This window comes from Tympanuchus pallidicinctus, unplaced genomic scaffold (assembly GCF_026119805.1).
Source record: "Tympanuchus pallidicinctus isolate F22 unplaced genomic scaffold, pur_lepc_1.0 scaffold5, whole genome shotgun sequence".
In the NCBI taxonomy this organism is placed as follows: domain Eukaryota; kingdom Metazoa; phylum Chordata; class Aves; order Galliformes; family Phasianidae; genus Tympanuchus; species Tympanuchus pallidicinctus.
The window spans coordinates 73,648,985-73,671,320 of record NW_026294769.1 but is presented as its reverse complement, the minus strand read 5'-3'; the positions used below and the strand labels follow the sequence as shown (position 1 = coordinate 73,671,320).

The 22,336-nt window shown below is 41.4% G+C and overlaps 1 protein-coding gene across 10 annotated transcripts in view; it reads left to right on the top strand.

Annotated features, from left to right (window-relative positions):
- TSNARE1 (t-SNARE domain containing 1) overlaps nucleotides 1-22,336 on the top strand; it is a 464,710-nt gene that overhangs the window by 92,933 nt on the left and 349,441 nt on the right. For all 10 annotated transcript variants that reach the window (XM_052704284.1, XM_052704288.1, XM_052704285.1 and 7 more), the window contains one exon: nucleotides 6,579-6,698. In XM_052704284.1, coding sequence (XP_052560244.1) covers nucleotides 6,617-6,698 — 82 coding nt within the window. In that variant the 5' untranslated portion in view covers nucleotides 6,579-6,616. The remainder of the gene's footprint in view (nucleotides 1-6,578; nucleotides 6,699-22,336) is intronic.

Below are 22,336 nucleotides of genomic sequence, written 5' to 3'. Positions count from 1 at the left end.
TGTTACTTATGATTTCCTTCTCCGTCATGTTGTGTAACAGTCTATTAGATCTTAAGTCCGCCAGTATCAATAGGAAGTCTTACATGGGGTCTTTGTGAAGTTTGTGGGGATGGAGGTGAGTTTTAAATACTAGAAAATATCTGATTGGTCTGCTGGGTACTGTTGCAAGTAACAGAAATAACTGAGGAAAGAAGGAATTAACGTCATAGAATTATACAGTATCCCAAGTTGGAAGGGACCCATAAGGATCATAAACTAAAAATCCTGGCTCCAGATAGGACTGCGCAAAAATCAGAGCATGTCTGAAGGTGTCCAGATGCTTCTTGAAATTTGGTAGCTCAGGGCTGTGACCACTTCCTTGGGAAGCTTTTTCCATGCCCACCACCCTCTGGTGGGCTCTTCCTGATATCCAGCCTGAACCTCACCTGCTGCAGCTGGTAGAAACAGTTCATGTTGGGTCTGTGTAGCATCTTGAGGCTGTTGGAAAAACAAAGCAAAGTGAAGTTTGCAATCTAGTGCTCTGAGACCAGAGAGATCCCTTAGTGACATCCAAATTAGAAATACAGTGAGCAGCTTGACTCTGTGTCTCAATATCTATCTCCATAAAACTCCACAGCCATCCTATCCTGCTATCTCCAACTTATAGTCTGTCCTGATCATATCTATTCCTGAGACAAACTGCTGTGCTTTGTGTGACATGTACGATGGCAGCTGTACCGAAGGAAGAAAAACTGCATCTATTTGGAAGTGATCAGATATTTTCCTGAAATAACACTTTGACAACGAAAAACACACACACACACAAAAGGATTTTCTTATTGTTTCTTAAGAAATCTCTAGAAGGGAAAAAAGCTCATTTCTTAGATAATCCAAGCTGTTTTTACATTGCTCCTACTCCACAGTGCTGTAAGGCTGTGGGTGTTTGCTTCACTTTGTAGTATGCTTCAGCCGGAGGAGGGGAGCGTGCTTTGGTGTATTAAATCAAGTTGTTTGCAGTCAGAAGTGACGTTGTGCCTGTCAAGTGCTACGTATGTGTCTCCAGAAGCTTCTGGAAGACAACTGGATGATGCTGTTGTCTTATTTTGGGCCTTGTGAACCTGGACTAGACAGCCTGCTCCTCAGGGCATGGGGACAGAGATGATGTCAGTCTCCATGGACCTTCCATCAGCATTAAAATGTACTTGGGAAGCAAAGTGGAGGGAAGTGTGTAATGTTGCCTGCCCAAAGCCACCTGAGAACACAACGTTAATATTGCACACCTCAGGGAAGATCTAGAAAAGCATAAATTACCTCAAAGCCACAGCCTGAAGAGGAAGAAAATCATCCCCTACAGCTATGCTGATCGACCTCTGACAGTCGTGTTATGAGGCTCAGCGAGCTCTCAGGGATTTGTGCCATTACACCAATTCCATCTTGAGACTATTGATACAGAAAAGAAATGATTCCATGGTAGAGCTTGTGCATAAATACAGACTCTGAGTAAAAGGACAGGGGGATTTTTCCAGGTGAGTGGCGTAAAGTTTTATTGAGTTTTGTTTTTAATAATTGAGAAAATCCCTCAAAATAGAAGCTGAGAAGTGGCGTGTCTGTCATGTGAGTGACAGAGTCAAGTCTAGGGAGCAAACCATTAGAGGGGATTTGGAACAGCACTGTTTGCAAATATATATTTTCATCTCATGACATCAGAAAAAGCCACAAAAAAAAAACAACAAGCAGACAAACAAAAAACAAGAAAACAACCTCAAACTTTCAATAATAATAGTAGAACCAGTCCTGGTACCCTGCAGAAAGAAGGGCTCTATGTCTGTCATGAAATAGCTGTATGGAAAGCTAGAAAATTCTGTGTATTCTCTCTTCTTGTCATGATTTGTGTGTGCTGGTAAACAAGTCTCTTTAACGAGAAACAAAAGGAGATCAATCCAAGAGAAGGTTAAGAGGCAGCAGAGAGATCAAACTGTGAAGTTCAAAAGGTGAGAAGATGCAACTCTCTTAAAAGAGCGACTGGGGCTGATTCTTTGTTAACTGGAGCCTCCAAAAGTCTCTTTTGGAAATAGTTGACCTGGTCTGACAACAGCCTGTGGGGGTTGATGCGTGAAGACGATGATTTGTGTGAAATGATCTGCTCTCTCTTCAGGAATAAAGTCAGACTGGTTGACACTGAGATTTTATATGGGTTAAAAACCTCAGAAAATGCATCTCAAGTTGGTTGTCTAGAAATTGGGATTTCATCATCACTAGCAACTTTTGAAGCACTCCCCAAGGGCACTTTTCCATCAGCAAATGGTGGTAGAGCTGGGAACAACATACAGGAGTGGTATTTGTCTCACCACCTCTTGCATTAATTTCTGGCAGATATTTATTATCAAACGATGTGACTGTAGTATTTCAGTGTAGAGTAGTAAATAGAAACATGCTTCTTTGTGGCAACTCATAGAATCATAGGATTGCTCAGGTTGGAAAAGACCTTAAAGATCATCAAGTCCAACCGAAACCTGACCATATTGCCCTAATTCTAACAACCTCCTGTGCCATTCCCCAGGCAAGAGAAATCCTCAGAGGAAATCAGCATCAAAATGCAGGGTAAGGAATTCACCTGAATGCCTGGGCTTGGCTTCAGCTGATCCCTAGAGGTGTTCAAGGCCAGATTGGATGGGGCCCTGGGCAGCCTGGTCTAGTATTAAACATAGAGATTGGTGGCCCTGCTTGTGGCAGGGGGGTTGGAGATTCATGATCCTTGAGGTCCCATCCAACCCTGGCCATTCTGTGATTCTGGCTATTAAAAGGTTATGCTGAACCCACAGATGAATTTCCCATGCTCTTTTCTGAGGAACCTGGAGATCTTCCCTCTAATGGCAGTGGACCTGTCCTGAAAAGAGTACCTGTTCAGCCTGGGACAGAGGCAGAGGCAAGACTGTATGTTGTGTGTAGGACTGGAATTAGTATGTCCAAAACTCTGAGACCAGTTTTGTAACAGGTGACATTGTATCACTCCTTATTCCCAACCCATAGGCAGTCTCCACCTGCATTTTAGTGATGTGGACTGGTTAGATAGCAAGGAAGGTTTCCAATTTATGGATGTTGAATGCCAGAAGTAGTCCAGAGATGGTATGTAGTCTTTGTCCTCGGAGATAGATAAAACTTATCAGGCATGGTCTCAGAATCGTATAATCATTAAGGTTGGAAAAGACCTTTAAGATCAAGTCCAGCTGTCTACTGATCACCACCATGCCCATTAAGCCATGCCCTCCATGACACATGTCCACGTTTCTTGAACACATCCAGCTGAATCCACCATCTCCCTGGATGCCTGATCACTCTTTCAGAGAACAAGTTTTTCCTGATATCCAACTTGAACCTCTCCTGGCTCAGCTTTGAGACCATTCCCTCTTGTTCTGTCCTATTGGCTTGAGCAACCTGCTCTAGCTGACCCTACTTTGGGCAGGGTGGTTGGCTGGGATAGTCTCCAGAGTTCCCTTCCAACCACATGTACTGCTTGATGCTTCCAAAAAAGACTCCAAAGGATCTATCTACTTGGAGTCAGGCTGAGCACTGACAGCTTTATCTGTAAAGGATAAGGAAATGTTATTGCCTGAGGAGGAGGCATTTCAATGTGTGCAGTCAGAAGTAATAAAAATGACATTGAGCCTCTTGGGCTTTGAAGATCCAGATTTGACAAGTTCAGGATTTTCTTCGTAGCTATAGAGGTGATATCCTTTAAAGATGAGAGTCCTGCATACAGCATTTTTTAGTATTGGAAGCTTGTACAAAAGGTGAGGAAAAGAATCAAAACAGGTCTGTTATCTATATTAACATCATTTAGTGGGACTGGGTAAGAAATTAGGCATCTTCCTGCTTGGAGTTCCCCCAGCTGATAAGGCAAGGGCACATCTGTTCTTAGGAAGAAAGGACTCGTGAATACAACCCAAAAGGGTAAAATTGTGGTCCCCATTCAATAGTCTGATCTACTTGTCAAGTGTACACTGCCCATACTGGTGCCTTTCTTGTATTGTATTTCTCTATCTTCTGATATGCTTTGAGGACTCATCTGTATGATAATTCCTAATCAGAGTTTAGGACTGGTCATGAACATCCATAAGTAAGACATTCCCTGTGTTGCTTGTTCCTTCCTCACAGGCTTTCCCAATGCCACAGTTCATCTTTTATGTTTTGTGATTGAGAGTTATTCCTTGCTTTTGTCCAATACAAATGAAGAGAGTATTTTACTCCCCAGGTTTTAACCACAGCTTTGCAGCTTTGAAGGTTCCTGTTTTCCATCTGTCATCTATTCCATAGGCAAAGCAACTCCATTTACTTATTTTTTTCTGTGCAGGTCACGTTTTCTTGACCTGTTGTTATTCTCCAGTCTCACTCTGGACTCACTTCTGCCACTAGTAAATGTTTATTGTAGCTTTTTGCCTACAGCTGAGGGCTGTGCAGTATGGTGTTAAGTAAAAGGTTTACTTCACCTGTCTGGAAGATTGTAGAAGATTGTAGCTGACCTAAATTATGTAGTGTTTTATTTTGTTTTTTTAGGCATAATTTCTGGTTTATTAGGATTGTTCTGAGTGCTGAAGCTGTCTTCTATTCTGTCACGTCACATGTTTTTGTTCTTGCATTGCACTGTAGGTTATAGGATAAAGTTGTGATCAGATTTCTTACTGTGTCCTTTTTTCTGTATGTAATATGTTATACAATGCTTGTTCCAATTTATATGAACTGCCTTCACAGCAAGTCACTTGTCTGTCACAGCAAGTTGGACAAGCCTCCCTGAGGAGCAGCAGACAAAAGAATTGGGAGGTGACATGGGGATGGGAAGATAAATGCTTTTAATGCCTATCAAAGGAAAGGTATACAAATTTGCTCTCACATTTCCCTGTAACCACATTACTACATGGTAGGAGTGTTCCAGAGCTGTGTGAATAAGGGATATTTCAGGGGCTCAGTAGGTTGTGGTGGGAGGTGGTTGATTCTAAAACAAAACCAAAATATTTTACTTTTGATTCTTTTTTTTCTTTATCTCCTTGAATGGAGAAAAATACCTTCCTCATCTCCCCTTTCACACCACTCTGTTGGGGAAAAGAAATACATTCACTATTTGCCAGAGGAATGCTTGCCCAGTTGTAATCGAGTCATCTCAATGACATGATGTAGACTTTCACTCCACAATAGTGGCTTTTCAGAAGCCATTGCAGCATATGTCTCCAGTTGCCCATTTATAAAAAGGAGAAATGAATCACGATCAACCTATGTATAGAGGCAGTTTTCCAGATGTTGGATTGTTCAAATTCCCTGCTTACTGTGGTTTTAATCTGTAGCCACACTGGGATTTTAAGCTCCTTATCCCTGCCCAGAACTTTTTCTCTGTCTGTCTCCTATGCACCTTTATTTTCCAAGGTGGAAGATAAGGGTCTTGATAGTTCTTGAGTTCCATGAGACCTGGGAGAGACAGCATTTGTTTCCCAGTCCATCAGCCTCCCCGAGTGTATCTTCATCTATTTCATTTAGAGTTTATGAAGAACTTATATCAAGACGTGATAGATTATTCTTCTGCAAGATATATGGCTTTACATACTTGACACGATCCAACTGTTATATTCTCTAGTGTCTTGGAAACCCATGGGTTGCAGGTGGTTTCTCTTAACTTTTACTCTTCATTCCCTTATTTTCTGATCGAAGACTGTTTACCTAAAATGTAGCATTTATGTTGAAGAGGTATCTACTCTCAGATGCCAATTATATGTTAATCTCCATTAAGAGAATGGTGAATAGCTTACTGAAGAGCTACTCAATGAGCAGTGATGTCTTCTTCCTTTTTTAGTGAGTTAGTCCCTACTTTCTGCCGCATGATTTTCTGCTCGGGACATTTTAACCCAGTTTTGATGTAAAGAGGCAGCAGCTGGGTTTGGTTCTGTGTCATACCCCTTTTGATGTGACACATTTGTCTGTTTTCTTCCTTTGCTGTTGTCATTACTGTGGTTTAGGGCTGGACTACATTTAATGCCAAAGCCCTGGGGCCACTGATGAGCCATGGGGTACTTGAGGTGTGTAGTGGGACAGGGGGAGAAGTTTTTCTCTGTCAGTGCTGCAGTGATTTCATTCTGCTGCTTCTGCTACTTCAGAAGCTTATGGTATAGAAGGAAACGATTTCTTCAGAGCTCGTCAAGACTCTGATGTGATGGATAGACTCCTCGCCAGCTCTGTAGCTGTAGTATTCCAGAAGACAGCATTATCATTTTTGATCAAGTCCCTATTTCTTGCCTACCACCTTAACATCACAAGACATGTCATAAACATCAAGGAAATAAAGTCTTGCCGTGGCTCAAACAGAGGAATGGTTGCCACTTTCACAGGAGGAAGTAAGGTGCAGAGAGGTCAGATGACTTGCTTGCCCCGAGGATCATCTGTAGTCCAGGAGATCTGGATTTTAGTGTTTTTGTTCTGTGGGTGACCCATACTGAAATTTGTACTTAGGACTTTTTTTTTCACTTATTTTTCCATTTGCCTTCCCTCCTACCCCTGAAGTTCTGGGATTTAACTGACATTTAACAGTGTATCTGTCTTTTTCTCTATTTTCTTAGGTTTAAAATACAATCCCGCATCCACTGCTGTCTAAAAAATGTCTTATGGATCCATTGATGGGAGTGGATTTGGGAGGAACCCATTTGGAGGCCCTTCGAGACAAGGCTATCAACCTCTCGGTAAAGTATTTATGTCTTGTAGTAATTTATTCCTCCTGATATTCTGGGGAATGAGGTTTTTACTGAATGAGGTTCAGTGTGGCTTTTGTATAAATATCAAGCTACCTTCAGAAGTGGTTTTGGTAGAGATTTTCAAAGGTGGAACCCAAACATTTATTGGGTTCAATTTGTATGATGAGGATTTTGGAGTTATGTTGGCGGGTTTGGAGAAGAAGTTTGGTTCAGTTTCTAGACCTGATTGCAACTCTTTTATCTCCCCAACAAGAAGTTGGTCTTAATTGTTACTCCCTGGATAGTCACAAGTGTTCTCATGATGGGATTAAATGGGAAGAGGTGCAAAGTGAAGAGAGTTGTGATTCTACAGGGCACTACCTAACTGCTGGGGTGGCTGCTGTAGTCTGCAAAATGTGCTTTAACATGGCACGGGGGGATAAAAACTTGCTCAGGGAGTGTTGAAACCATAAACAATGGAATGGCTTGCAAATGACTGCGTATTCTGGTTTTGTGGGCTGTTTTAAGTGAACACCAGATGGGCTTCCCTAAGCTGCTCTCTTCTTCCCCCAGAGGACTCTAGAAACACTAAAGCAGAAAGAGAAAATCATCTAGATGTCAACCTCTATATATGAAATGTTGATGCTGGGCTGGCTCATGCGTGGTGATGGAAGATATTTCTCATTCTTCCCAGCTCTGAGGTACTGTTTGAGAGGGCTGGTGCTAGCCCATGTAGGCACGGTAAAGCTTTGTCTCCAGCTGCCCAGATGTGCACCAGGTCTGGTACACATGGGGAGCTGCTGTAGGACCATATGTGGTTTAATATAGCCTGACTTTGAGCAAGCCTTGTGCACTGGAACATATTTTTGCATTTAGTTTTGAGTCTGGAGCTGGCTTGTACCATACTGTGAGGCTGCAGTAGCTCTGGTGAAGGCACTTCTGAGGGTTCAGACCTTCACAGAATCATCAAGAAAGGGGGCACTGTAGCATGGGAAACGTCTGATTTATTGCTTTGCATCTGGAAGAAATGTCACAATTCTCTTGCATTGCCTTTGGATTCAACTGGGCTGTTCATTAAGGCAGCCTGACTTTGTTTCCAAGTTGTCAAGGATCCAAATATTCTTTGGGAAATGTTTTGTTGTTTTGCAAATAGCTGTTCCCCCTGGATGAAACTATAAAAGAAGTGTTAAGGTTTCTCATGGTTTTCTGTTTTCTTGTGAGTTTGGGTACAATTACCTTTTTTTTTTTTTCTTTTTTTTCTTTCTTTCTTGGAACAGGGAGAATGCATTGAATTAAGTTTAAATTTTTGAACTGACTGTTTGGTTTTAAATAGTAGTTTTTAGGCTATTCCATAAGGCAAAATTAAAGGCATAAAAGCAAGGAAGAATGAGTTACTTGAGCACACTGATAGAGCCATAGGAAAAAAAAAAACAAAATGAGGAACAGATAGATGAGGGATGCCATTGCATAGTGGTTTGTTTTTTTTAAAATGGAAAGTATGAATATTTACAATGATGTACAAAATACTATTTTTAATGCAAATGCAGAGAATAATTCAAGATGCTCATGGTTTCTAAATATTTGAAGAGGGACCACGCCATGCCCAGCTTGCCTGTCATTTGGTAGTTACTACATAAAGTTGAACCTACCTTCAGTGGATTGCAAAAAGCAGCTGATGTAGGAACATCAGATTTCTCAAGATGACTATGGTCTTGAGACCATTTCAGCTGCCATTTCTTCTGCATATCAGAGGTGAGAAACTGAGAAACTCCCCCTGCATTCATACATGATTTTGGGTAGGTCTGCACTGGGCAAGTCTTCCAGATATTCCTGGGTAAATTTTCCTAGCTAGCAAAAGTCAGGTCTCTTGGCCCAAACTTGGACCCTTTGATTAGTTTCAGTATTAAAAGGATAGCAAGGCTCAAACGTGTGCTTTATCATTTTGCCATATACTATCTCAGAAAGGCATTAATGAAAGTGAGGGGAGCCTGTTTGCCTTGGCCAAGAGCAAGTTGGAGAAGATTTTCTCCTTTCTGTGTATTGAAGTCAAAGATGATCCATCTGAACCTGCATATAACTAACTCACCATGCCCTTTCACCATGGCAGATTGCGTAACACGTGCCAAGTGTCTGATGGTGCAGTTTCCTCAATTATTGCCATTAATTGTCAGGAGAGGGTCAATGTAGAACTCATCTTCTGCCTCCTGCTTCCAAAATGATTGCCTTGCTAAGAAAAACGGCTCTCTATATTACCTCATGGTATGGCTGGAACAAAAGAGCATGACCTTCTGCTGCTGTATGTATGTCTGCTCAGAGGGGCAGACCTTGATGGACATGTCTTCCTGTGCTCTGAAACCTTCTTTTTACTGTATCTCATAAACAGATCAATAAAACATACTGGCATCCTTGCATATGGATACTCATAGCATGTGGTCCAGTACACATAAGTAAGTAAGTAATAATAAGTCCAGTAATGTTCAGGTATCCGACAGAAAACCCTGGCATCTTCCAACAATAGAAGAGATGAGGATGCTGCTGCTTAATAGCATTTAATGCAGTCATATCAAAGAATTATAGAATGGCTGAGGTTGGAAGGGACCTTAAAGCCCATCTAATTCTAATGCCTCTGACCTGGGCTGGTTACCACCCAATAGATCAGGCTGCACAGAGCCTCGTCCAACCTGGCCTTGAACACCCTCAGGCATGGGGCATCCACAGCTTCTCTGGGCAGCCTCTACCAGTGCCTTACCACCCTCTGTGTAAAACATGTGTTCCTGACATCTAACCTAAAATCTACCTCTTTTAGTTTAATGCTGTTCCCCCTTGTCCTGTCACAATCAGACCACGTAAAAAGTCAGTTCTTCTCCGTGTTAGAAGTTCCCTTCAAGTACTGGGAGGAGGCAGTGATATCTCTTTGGAGTCTCCTCTCTGTCAGGCTGAACAAGCCCAATTCCCTCAGCCTTTCTTCGTAGGAGAGGTAGTTCAGTCCTCTGAACATCCTCATGGCCACTTCAAGAGCTTTTGATTATGAACTAGCAGGGAAGTTACGAGTGGGAGCCCCAGCTAGAATCTCAGGGGCTAGAGAATCTCAAAGGTTTCTGAAGGAGACTGCTAAGGTTACTTGGAGCATAGCAGGTTTGTATGTTCACAGCAGGGGAACATGTAATCCATGCCCTGCTCTGCAGTTGTAAGTTAGATGTTGATGGAGAAGCAGTGTCTGCATCTCCTTCTTGTTCTGTTCCCAAAAATCTATGGAAAAGCAAACATTCCCCTGTTTCCCTTTGTGCTTTTCTCTGGCTTTTAGCTGTGTAATGGCGTTACATGGTGAAGTTGGAAAATAGAAGGAAGTTAGCAAAAAATTGCTTTTTTTAAAGAAAAACCCGGCAATGGGAAAAAAAAAAAAAGATTTAAAGTAGTGTGAGATGTCAGAAATAGAGACCAAACACTACACAGCAGAAGGAATTAAACTCTGAATTTGTAAGCATGCACCATGCTTGTTAGACCTGTTCTCCTAAAAATAGTATTTCTGTGGGGAAAATGAACAAAATCTGATGTACGCAGGGAGTCATAGAGGTTGGGGAATTCAAATAGCTTGAATTAAAATGCCACAAGCCAAGAATTTTTAAACACTGCTTTTATTAACCTTACTGTGCCCCGGATGTTACGAGCCAGATTTGAACAGGTCATTTCATATTTCGTAGGTGTAATGCTTCTAGGTATTCTCATGGGAGCATTAGTTCAGTTCTTAATTTTACCATGACTTCATCTATACTGTTTTTGCTCTGGTTGCTCATGAAGGTATCACATGGGACACTGACCAGGGTTATTCTCAACATAAGTAGCACGTGCAGCTTTCTTTTTCATTGCTAGGTTGGCTTGTCTTGTCAAAGAACAAAATCAGCTTGGTCTGTGCAGCTTGGCAGCATTTGCTCTGTATTTATCTCCTAATTATCATTCTGATACTTTGCAATTGATTGTTATATAACTTGAGTTAATATTTTTCCAAAAATTAGGCCTGTAATTTCCTTTACCCTCCCCTGAGGTGGTTGGGCTGTCCTCTCTGTGTCTCCCTCATCCTATTTTGCTCTTGTAACAGTTTTGGAAAGTGTTTCTTACTTAAAAATGCATCTTAAGTTTCATTGTTGCCTGCAGTACCCTGAAGGGGACAAGGGGAAATGGTTTCAAAGTAACAGGGGATATTTATATTGGATATTAGTTTTTTACAGTGAAGGTGGTGAGGCACTGGAACAGGTTACTCAGAGATGTGGTGGGTGCCTAGACCATGAAGACAAGGATCAGACTGGACAGGACTCTGAGCACCCTGATGTAGCTGTAGGTGTCCCTGTTCATTGCAGGGGAATTGGACCTTTAAGGATGGACCAAAGGATGACTTTTAAGGGCCCCTTCCAGCTCAGACTTCTCTATGATTCCATGAAATTGCAGAGTTCATGTAATACATGGGTGGGAGATGCTCTCATTGGTCTTAAAAAAGGAAACTAGGAAAATCCTGGTGTACAACCCAGCCTGATCACCACATAGTCCTGTGTTGCCTCCCTTTGTAGATCAGGACTGGTGGCAAAGCATGGGAAGGAATCCAGCACCAGCTTTGCTCTTGATCTTGGAGTGCACTGAAGCACTTAACAAACTCCTAAATACACAAGGAGTCTCCTTAGGTTAATAAACATTAAGCAGGTGGTTAATGCTTTTGCTTTATTGAGACCTGAGTGCTGCTGTGTTTTAGCATTAACTTCCCGAGGGACTTGCAGTGTTTTGTTTCAGGAACGTTGAAACTCTTTGTTGTTGCAAAGTACTGAACTATGGAGACAGTGTGTGAGATGCTCTAAATTGGATCATGGCAACTGTTCCCTCTGGAGCAATGAGAGGCCTGAGCAGGAGCTTGAGTTTCCTTATTATACAGCATTATATGAGGAAAGAAAGAGTTAACAGTTACAGAAGAAAGTAAGAGCAGAATAACGTAGGGAGACTAAAAAATTTAGAGCTGCTTTTCACATTAAGGGTTTTTCTTGTGTGTGTGTGTGTTTTTTCCCCCCTTAAATTAAAGCCTTTCATTCTGAATAATTACATTGTGCATTGGTCACCTTCAGTAGTAAATAAAGTATGCATTTAGGATGGAGTCCCATCAAGTGTAGAGTGGAAGGATAGAGTTCAAGTGCTTCTATCTATAGCAGCTTTCATCTGCTTTTCATAGGTAATTCACAAATATTACCACCTAGTCTGTAAATTAAGTCTTTCTTCTTCATTTTATACAGCACTAGGAATAAAGTGGCTTCTCCAGTGTCCTGTAAAAAGTTTGTGTGAATCTTAATGACTCAATTTCACTTCTAAATCTTGGGTTCTGTCTTATTTTCTTGAATTTACTGGAACACAGGTAGAAGACTCAAGTGTCACATTAATCAAGGCATTAATTAGCCTGAAGTAAAACGCTGGTCCAATGAAACTAAAAATCTACAATGATCTCTCTTGCTAGACAGCTGAAAATCTTCTTATGACATCTACAGGAGAGTTGCTCCATATTGTTCTTTTGCCATTATTGCAAGACTTTCAACATGATCAGTTTATTTTAGTTTGAGGAAATTCTGTTTTACATCCAGTTTTTAAAGATCTTAGCAATGATTTAATGAATTAATAAGCATGAACATACAAAAATATATTAAAGATAATGAACAGTATGCTTTATAGCAAAAGGAATTGCCAAGAGAATTGACTTTGATGCATGAATTAACTTTGAAACTCTTAGTTTTGAAAACCTCTGCCCTATCCCTCCAGGCAATTTTAACATAATAGTAAATGTTTTACTCAAATCTGAGTATTTCGAGGAAGTTAAGTGGTTAAGCATTTATTTATATAACGAAACAGAAAACAGAAAACACTATTAGAGTAAATAAGTCTTTTAATGAAATATTTGGGGGTAAGCTGACCCGCATCATAACACTTAAAAAAAACAACCCACCATAACAGCTACAACAACAGAACAGAACAAAAACAAAAACTCTTGGGTAAAGATGAACTTTATTTTTCTCTAGTTTTTTATTTGCTATTCTTCATCATCCCAGACCATTTTATTGTAACCAGGTAAAAATAATGCCTGTGCTCCCGATCTTCAGTGGAAAACCAGAAAACAAACGCAGTCTTGTCCTCAGGCAGCATTCAGCTGGAAATGCATTTAAACATCTCATCCTCTCAGAAAAGCTTGCTCTATTTTCCACTTGATTACTGGCAAATTAGAAGGAGCTGAAGATGATCTTCTCCCCTCAACCTATTCATCCATATGGTTTAGGTACCTTAGGAGAGAATACAGAACGTGGTGAATCTTAATTTGAGTTTAAAGGGACCCTTAAAGATCATCTTTTGCTACTCTCCTGCAGTGAGCAGCTAAATCAGGGTGTTCAGAGCCTGGTTCAGTGCTGGCAGTTCCCTTAGTGGGTACACTGCCATAAACACTCAACCTCAGGTTGTCCTCCTGGGACGTCTTTCCAGGACGATGCTTTAACCCACTGGAGCAGAGAAACATAGCACCCTAGAATGGCTTGGGTTGGAGAAGACCTAAAAGATCATCTAGTTCCATCCCCCCTGCCAGTGAAATTGATGTACCTCAGTGCTTTTTCTTCTGTTTACTCTGACTTTTCCTTGTCTCGTTTGAGAACAAAGAAAACTTCTATCGAAAGCTTCCCTACACTGCACCACTCTCACTGTCACTTACAGAAATTTTGTGGCTGTTCTTGTTGAAGCTGTTTAGACCTAGAGAAGGCATTGATGCCCCTGAGATTTCTCTACTCTTGTCAGTTCAATCCAATTTATGTTTCCCAGGGATGTGATGGAGTTACTGTCCCTGGAGGTGTTCAGGAAATGTGGAGATGTGACACTGAGGGACATGGTTTAGTGGGCATGGTGGGGATGGGTTGATGGAACAGATGATCTTAGTGGTATTTTTCAACTGTAATGGTTCTGTGATTTTATGACTCTATGTTTGCCAGCTTTCTCAGTCTGCTGAAAGCACTTCTTTATCTAGGATAGCAGAGTGCAAAAAGGTTCTAAAGCAAAGACCAACAAGCTTTATGTGACTGCTTGTTTATATGACTAAATTCTTGCAAGCATTGCAAGACTTCTTTACATTTTCTGGGATACCCTTGTGCTTTGCATCTGTTTTCATTTCTTGGCAGTATCAGATGCTTGGATGAGAAACCATTTTTCTTTTACCATGCTTACAAATAAGTCTACCTGAAGCAAGACAATGTTTGGAATTCACTTGTATGCAACAGTAGGATCCCTCCAATGACCTTGTACATATGTCTGTCTGCATTTGATGACAGTTTCACTAGAAAAGGTGACAACTTGTTATAGAGTGCCACTGCCTTGTGCAAATCTCTCAATTTCCCAGTACTTCCCAGTATTCTTCTCCCATTGCCCTCCTGCTTCCTCATATTAGCTAATTAATTAAAATCTCAAGGATGGAGAATGTATCTGGCTTAATCTATTAGAACATAATTAAGCATCCACTATGTGTATATGCTTTTTCTTTTCTCTCTTTGAAGACCCAAATGGAGTTCATAATATTTGCTCCTGCCAGCAAAATGGAGAGTAGGGATTTATGTAGGTGCAGAAATAGCATACTGGTGGATTGCTGTTCTGAAACCTACGTGTAAGAGTGTATTTATCTGCAGAAATTACACCATCTTGCTGTTATCCATTATGAGGGATGGACATAGCTGACACAAACATGTATGCAGCACAAAAAGAAGTTGAGCTGAACAGAAAGGGAAGAATAGAGCTTTTATCTGTGCTGTCACTCCAGAGATGTCATTGCTAACTGTCTCCCAGGATGACGTTTGCTTGGAGACAGATGCTGGCAGCTAGAAGTGGGCAGCGATGAAAGTTCAGCAGTGAGGAAGGGCTTGACAGATGTAAGCAGGTAGACTGGAGATTAGGGTGATTAAGCGTGAATGGAAAGCTCTTAGGAGCAAGAAGGGATTTTAAATTGTATATTAGGATGTACGAAGCCTGCTCTGAAGTAATGCCTGTTTTATTATGGTGCAACTATGCTGCCCCAACATAGCCCTCAAGGGCTTGTTTGTAAATGGATGGTGTAAATTTAGAAGAAGGATGGAACTGGGAGAGGAACGCGTGATGGAGCTGTGGGTGTCCTTGTGCACTGTGGAGTCGTTGGACCAGATGGTCTTTAAAAGTCCCTTCCAGCTCAAACAATTCCATGATTCTGTGATACTGTGCATACAACATCAGAGGCAGACACTGGTGGAATGGCAGTAGAGGCTGGACCTTCCCAATGATATTCTATGACAGTTTTGTTGCCATGTGACAGATGGCAGCAGAGGGGCAGACTGACAGAATGGTGTCTGACTTGGAAGTGCGTATGAAGCAAAGGTGCATCAGTGAATTCCTCCAAGCAGAAATGATGGCACCCATTGACATCCATTGATGCATGCTGAACGTTTATGGAGAGCAAACAGAGAATGTGAGCACAGTGAGGTGGTGGGTGATGTGTTTCAGCAAAGGTGACAGCATAAAGGCACGTTATGTTCCAGGTGGCCATGCACAGCTGTCACACCACTAAATGAAGAGTGTCTTGATCAGCTCGTACACGTGAATTGGTGGATTATGACTAGGGAGCTGTGAACAGAACTGAATATTGGCTTAAATGCATTGGAAACATTGGTGGCAACTTTGGAATATTGCAGTTTGCACCATGTGGGTCCCAGAAATGCTCACACAGGAACAGAAGGAACATTACTAACAACTTTGTCAGGACCTATTGAACCAGTATGAGCCAGAAGGTTACCGTTTCCTGGATTGCATCATTACTGGTGATGAGATGTGGTGTCACCACTACAAGGCTGGACTATTCTATCACATCCATTGTATAGTTCGGATCTGACACCTTCTGGCTTCTATATGTTCATGCTGATGAAAGATGGACTGTGTTGGCAACATTCTTCTAGCAGCTGGTCCCAAGGTGGACCCCTGGGGGACACTGCTTGTCACCAGACCTGGATGTAGAGCCATTGATAACAGTCTTTTGGCTATGACTATTCAATGAATCCTTTATCCACCAAATAGTCCAGCCTTCAAATCCATATCTGTCCAACTTAGAGATAAAGATGTGGTGTGTTTAGGGCCATGTCAAAGGCCTAGCACAAGTTGGTAGACTGTGTCAGTTGCTCCTTCTTGATTCACCAATGCAGTCACTCCATCACAGAAGGCCACCAGATCAGGCATGATCTGCTTTCTGATTCAGACAGCCTGAACTTCTCCACCTCACCAGCTTTCCAGAGTTCCACAGTTGTCCAAGCACAGGGTTATTTAGGTGGCCTGAAATTTAATTCTGCTCTAGAAGACACCATGAAGGCTTGTCCTTCTGGTTGCCCTTTAAGGTTTGAATGCAATCTACTTATTTTCAATACAGGAGCTGAAAAAATGAGTTGGCTCTGTAGTGCTAACATGCAAGATCATAGAATCATGCTGAGGGCATAGAATCATAGAATGGCCTGTATTGAAAAGGACCAAGATATGGGGAATCTTTCTATCCTAAGCTGGTAGTGCATGCTGTAATACTTTGCAAATGCTGGATTGCAGATTTTCCTCTTTTCATCTCAGTACTCTGGAGTTGCAGTAAAATCTTGGTTATTCTCTTAAAACAGAAGTGGCTTTTACAAGAATGGCTTCAGTGACTTCAGTTGTTTGTCTTGTGATTCAGAGACCTTGCTCTCACCCACTGCTGGCTATGCTGCTTCTGCTCTAAACTCATCCCTCAGAAAAGCACACAAGCTTTGCGACTTGGATTTGCACAGTAGAAACCCAACACAGTGGATATTTATTTTTAATTTTTAAATGAAGTATTTGAATAGACAGACTTGCTAGCGGGTATCGCTTTCCTACATTCTAGCTCCTACTCCAGGAGAAAGAGAAGAGTTTTTGACAGGAAGGAAGAAGACATCTTTAGGGCACTCTCTGGGAGAAAGTGCCTCCTAGTGGCTCCCAAGAACCACAGAAATCCTGCTTTATACCCCAATTCGTATTTTATGAATTTGTTTTCTTAATCACATGTAATTCCTTTTCCAGCATTCTGTTGTCTCAGTATTAGGATGTTTGTAGTTTGGATAAATCCACATTAGCATGAGCAGACTTACTTTATTATTATAACTTCAGTTGCCAGCAGTTTGATAAAAATAAAAGATCGTTCTGGGATGTTCTCCCTGTTCTTTGTCACGCCGTATCTGTTATGTAGATTTATTTTCTTGTCTTTTAGCAGAAATTGTTAGCAGCTCTTAGCAGCTATCTTCCATTAATGCTCTTCTCCCTTATTCCCATATGGTTTCTTCATCTGGGTAGGCACTTGAAGAAAGTGGGACTTCTTTCATATAGCTGTTGGAGTTTGCTATGGATTGTCATCACAGATGCTATAACTTCCCTTAAACTTCTTTCCTGGACTGTATTGGAAATGAAGCAGTTAAAGGATAAAGTGTGGCAGGTGTTGCCCTTTGGGCTGTAGCTTCAGCACATGTGGCCTTTGGAGCTAGAGAACCAGAGAAGGTTTGAAGGTATACAAAACCAATAGACCTTTTTTTTTTTTTTTTTTTTAATAGAAATTACTCCATTTTCACGCTGTAGGATGATCAGGGTCAGATTGACACTTCTTTTTGAAGTTTTTGCCATTTTAATCCATGTTAAGTGGGTTATCCACTCTGAAGATGGATAGAAAGACTTCTTTCTGTCTGGTGACTCAGGGAAATGCCCTTAATTCTTTCAGACCACAGAGGAGCTTCCTTGGGCAAAGATACTGTTTTAAGTTTTAGCTAAGCTTAGTCTGAAAAACTTGATCCCTTTTATCCCTGGCAAGGACCCGTGAGCAGCCGGGCACGCTGCCATCTCACCAGATGGCCAGCAGAGCAGTGGCCAGCACAGTGTATCACATCTCCACTTGGCAGCACACAATGTCATTCCCAGGTGACAGTCACCATCCGCTTTGAACTTAAAGCACACCTAAAGACTGACTGAACTGATGTGCTGATGTGCAGCCCAGCCTCATGTAGTGTTAACTTGGTTGAATGTCTTGGAAATAATGCTCCCAGCTGCTTTCAAAGCAGGTGGGACTCAGATGTGGCACCAAAAAGATCACCTTTGAAATGTATGAGATGGGCAGGAGGTAGGCTTTGGGGTGTCCTTTGGGTTTCACAGTGTGAGAAGATAAAACTCTTAGAATGCATCCGAAGGAGAAAAATAAAGATGGTGAAGGGCCTAAAAAGCAAAATCATAGAATCATAGAGTAATTAAGGTTGGAAAAGACCACTAAGATTATCTGGTCCAATTGTCAAACCATCACCACCAGGCCCACTGAACCATGTCCCTCAGTGCCATATCTCCATGTTTCTTGAACAGCTCCAGGGACAGTGACTCCACGACCTCCCTGGGCACCCTGTTCCAGTGCATTACAACTCCTTCTGAGAAGAAATTTTTTCTAATATCAAAAAATGTACACATAATATGATAATTCTTGTGTTTTGGGTTGGGACTATGGTACTCATTTAGAGTCACAGAATCACTGAGAGGTTTGGATTGGAAAGGACTTCAAAGGTCATGTAGGTCTACTAGATGAAGCACTAGATAAGGTTGCCCATGTTAGCCTGGCACTGAACACCTCCAAGAATTGGGATCCACAGCATCATTTGGTAGCCTATGCCTGCACCTCACCATCATCTCTAATCTGAATCTCCCCTTGTTACTATTGGCTACAAGTGAGCACTGCTGGCTAGTGTTAAGTCTTTCATTTATCAGGACCCATAAGTCCTTCTCAGCAAGGCTGCTTTCTAGGAATTCTTCTCCCAGTCTGTACTTATAACGGGATTGTCCCAGTCTGAATGCTACACTTCACACTTATTGAGCCTCATTAGGTTGACATGGGCCCACCTTTCAAGCCTGCTCAGGTCAGTCATGATGGCATCCCTTTCTTCTGTGATGTCAGCTGTACCACTCAGCTTGGTGTCATCAGCAAACTTGCTGTAGGTACTCCTCATCTCATCATCTGTGCCATTGATAAAGATGTTAAAGAGTACCAGTCCCAAGGTGAACGCCTTTAAAATGTTCACAGTGATATTTCTAAAACTTGTATCTCATTTTCAGAAACACTTTTAAGGTCACATTTCACAGGCCTGCAGGTACTTGATGATGCAGAGAGGGATGTGGGAATGCATAGTTCAGGGCCCATTTGTGCTCTGGAAGGCTTCTAAGTATCTCTTGAAATATGGTCCTTCAACCAACTGCTCTTTATCACCAGTCAAAACTGAGAGTTCCTAATTCTAATTCACTTGGTGCTGAAATGGGATTCAGAGCTCAGAAATATTTCTGTGATTTGACCATACGCTGGTATGAAAGCTTCACCCAGAGAGATTTATCTGTGTGTTTCCAGAGAGGCAAAGATCTTCCTGTAGATGTGAAGACGAATGCCTATTGAGCAGACGTGTGCACTGACCTGGTTTGATTGGGTTTGGAATTTTATTTTGTTCCAAAATACTTTGCTCAGTTTCTTAGTGAACAGCAGAAATGGACTGAAGAACTGACCAGTCACGCTGCATGAAATGCTATTTAACATCTATGGCTTCTTCTCCTCTCCTAATAATGACATAGAAACAGAAATAGAGGTGCGGCTGCTGAAGTTTAGAGGGACTAAAAGTTATATGAGGAAGATTTTTAGAAGTCGTGAAGGCAACTTTTTGGTTTGGGATTAGCAAGTGGCAGTTGACTTATGTAAGAAATGGATCTGTTGTGTATGAAGCTACGCTTAAGCAAGACTGTTGGGAATCCTGTTCCCAAATGTAAGTGGTTTTGAACAAGGATCGTCAATCCTGGCTGCCTGAAAATTTCAGACTCACAATACTTGGAGTTTGGGCTATATGACCTTGAAAGGGCCCTTGCAAAGTAAATGATTCAATGATTCTGTGATTCTACTTGTCCCTATATATGAGGGCAGTTGTGGGGATGAGCTGAGAAAAATGAGACTCCTGTATTGCTTTCCCTCACTGGTCCCTCCCACTTCTTTTTTAATCATTGTTGTTTTTCACTTCTGTATAAAGTTAGGAAGCATAGATTTATAAAGAGGGTTTTTCCATGAGGCACATTTTGAAAGAATTTGAGTTTATGACAGAATGGTGAAAAAAAAAAAAAAATTATTTTGGTCCTGTAGTAGTCAGCATTTCAGATTTATTTCAGGTACTGTAAAAGATTGAGCAGGTTTGGAAGGAGGTGTGATATTCTTCTCTTACTGCACTGCTTTACTGAGCAGATATTAACGTAACAACACACAGACAATATTAAGCTTGGATATAATAATGAAAAAAAAAGGTTATAACTGTGTAGAAGATGGCTATATATATTTACATATACATATATATACATGCATATCCCTTATATATGTGCATATATGTATATGACATATAAGGACCATGCATGTACTGTGTCTGCATGCATATATGCGAGTATGCTTTTGAAGTATAATTTGGATTTTTACCATCATTTCACGCCTCTGCTTTTATAGTCTTTCTTTTAAAACAAAGCATGTTTATTTATATTTCTTTTTAATGTTGGGTTTGTTAACAGGATATTAGTGTTTTCCCAGGCATTATCTTTTATTCGTGTTGTTTTCACACTTACTGTTCACTGGTGTTGGAGAAGAAGAAACCAAGCTTTGTTATTATCCTGACAGTGAGAAAAAAGTCATGCCTATGTAAAAGATTAATAAGAATACTGCCACTGTTGTAAAAAAAAGTTTATATCAGGGAGCTTCAACATGCCAGAGATCAGAGTTTTAAATTTTTTACATCCAAAGGGTGCCAGGATGAACATATTCTGTTCTTTGGTCCATCTCTGCTTTGTTACAGCACTTTACTTCTTCCAAGCCCATCTCAAACCTCTTCAAAGCTAAGCAAGGACAACAGGGAGCAGGCCAGCATTTCAGCGTCACAGTGCACAGAGACAGCACCTCTCTGCAATAATCAATAGCCTCCTGAGTGCTCCCAGTGTCTTCTCTCCTCCTCGACATTTGCATCGGGGTAACTGTGAGTCAGGCAGAAGGGATTCCCTGCTGGCAGCAGGGGATCTTTCTCCTTGGCTGCTAGTCCAGCAATTCTGTAGCTTGCTGTGAATTCCTCTTCTTGGCTAAATACAAAGCTAGCATGCTTTTGGCGAGAAATGCTGGGTCTTGTGCTTGATTTTCTTCCCCTTATCTCAAGCTTTCTCCTCACTTGCCCATGCTGCTTTCCTTGGCCTGGCTTCCCCTAGCAAAGGCAGTGACTTTGTTTTACAGTGCTGTATAAATACTTCTTGCGCTTTGGCACAAGCATATTTATGTTTGCCTCTGTGTTGTGTGCACTGCAGGAAGACTTTGTGCTCAAACCCAACCATTAATCTCCATTTTCCTGGAGTGAGCTCCATTTCTGAGCTTAAGCTGTACAGGAAGGGGTGGTTGGTGATGTCCTCAACCTCCAAAACAAACCCTTCCCTGCACTGAAATGAGCAGTTACATTTGTCAGTCCATGTCATCTTCCAACCCAAGATGGGGACTGTTGTTTGTAGACTTAGATGTATTGTCCCGTGTTGCACTGTGTGTGAGGATAGATTAGGGCCATCCCTTGAAGATTTTGCCATAAGGAGATGTGTGTTCTTCTTCTTTTGAGGTACATTTTAGCGTGGGAGATTTTATTTTTTGCCTTACCAGCTGAAGGATAAAAGAAGGGAGATTTAGACTGGATGTAAGGAAACAGGTTTTTTACAGTAAGGGTTGTGTGGTACTGATTGCCCAGAGGGCTGGATCTTCTCCTTGGAATGTTCAAGGATGGGGCTCTGTAGATGTCCCTGTTCATTAGAGGGTAGTTGGACTAGATGACCTATAGGGATCCATTTCAGCTCAAATGATTCTGTGATTCTGTGATACAGTTATTATTGTCTTCAAGAGAGTCATCTGAGCCAAAACTGTCATAATTACTCCTCATGAAACTCACAAGAAATGCTAAATGCAGTGTTTACTGCCTAGTTGGTTGACTTGTGATTTCATATTTAGTCCATGGCCATGGTTCACTGGATAACCTTCAACAAATAAAGCATCATCTTGTGCATCTTGCTTTGTCAGCATGGAAAAGGGGAGCGATAAGAAGGTTAACTTCACTCCCTGGGAGAAATATGGAAGTCTCAGTTTACTCAGCTCATCACTGCAGTTGCCTCCATATATGTGGACAAATACCGTAGGTCTGAAATTTCCAGGTAGATGGCAGTGTGGCCATGAAGCCAGCAGAAGGGTTTGGAGACTTCACGTCCTCTTATATTTCTTCTCTGATTTTTTTTAAAGGCATATTTAATTGCCTAGGATGGTATTTGGGTGTTAATCAGTAACTGAACGCATCAGATCTCGTAAGTTAAGCAGGAAAAGAGAGGAAATCTCTGTAGAAAGAAGGAGGATGAAAGTGATTCAGTGGCTGCTGGTCCTATCAGATTGTAATGCAGAGGTCCTGACAAACTGAAGAGCAAAGGTGTGAATTTCCAGTATGAGAGAGATCTCAGTTCCTGGGAGGAGGCTCTGTTAGGCCTTTTAATGACCCCCAGTGGCCAAGATCAGTTTTATCTCA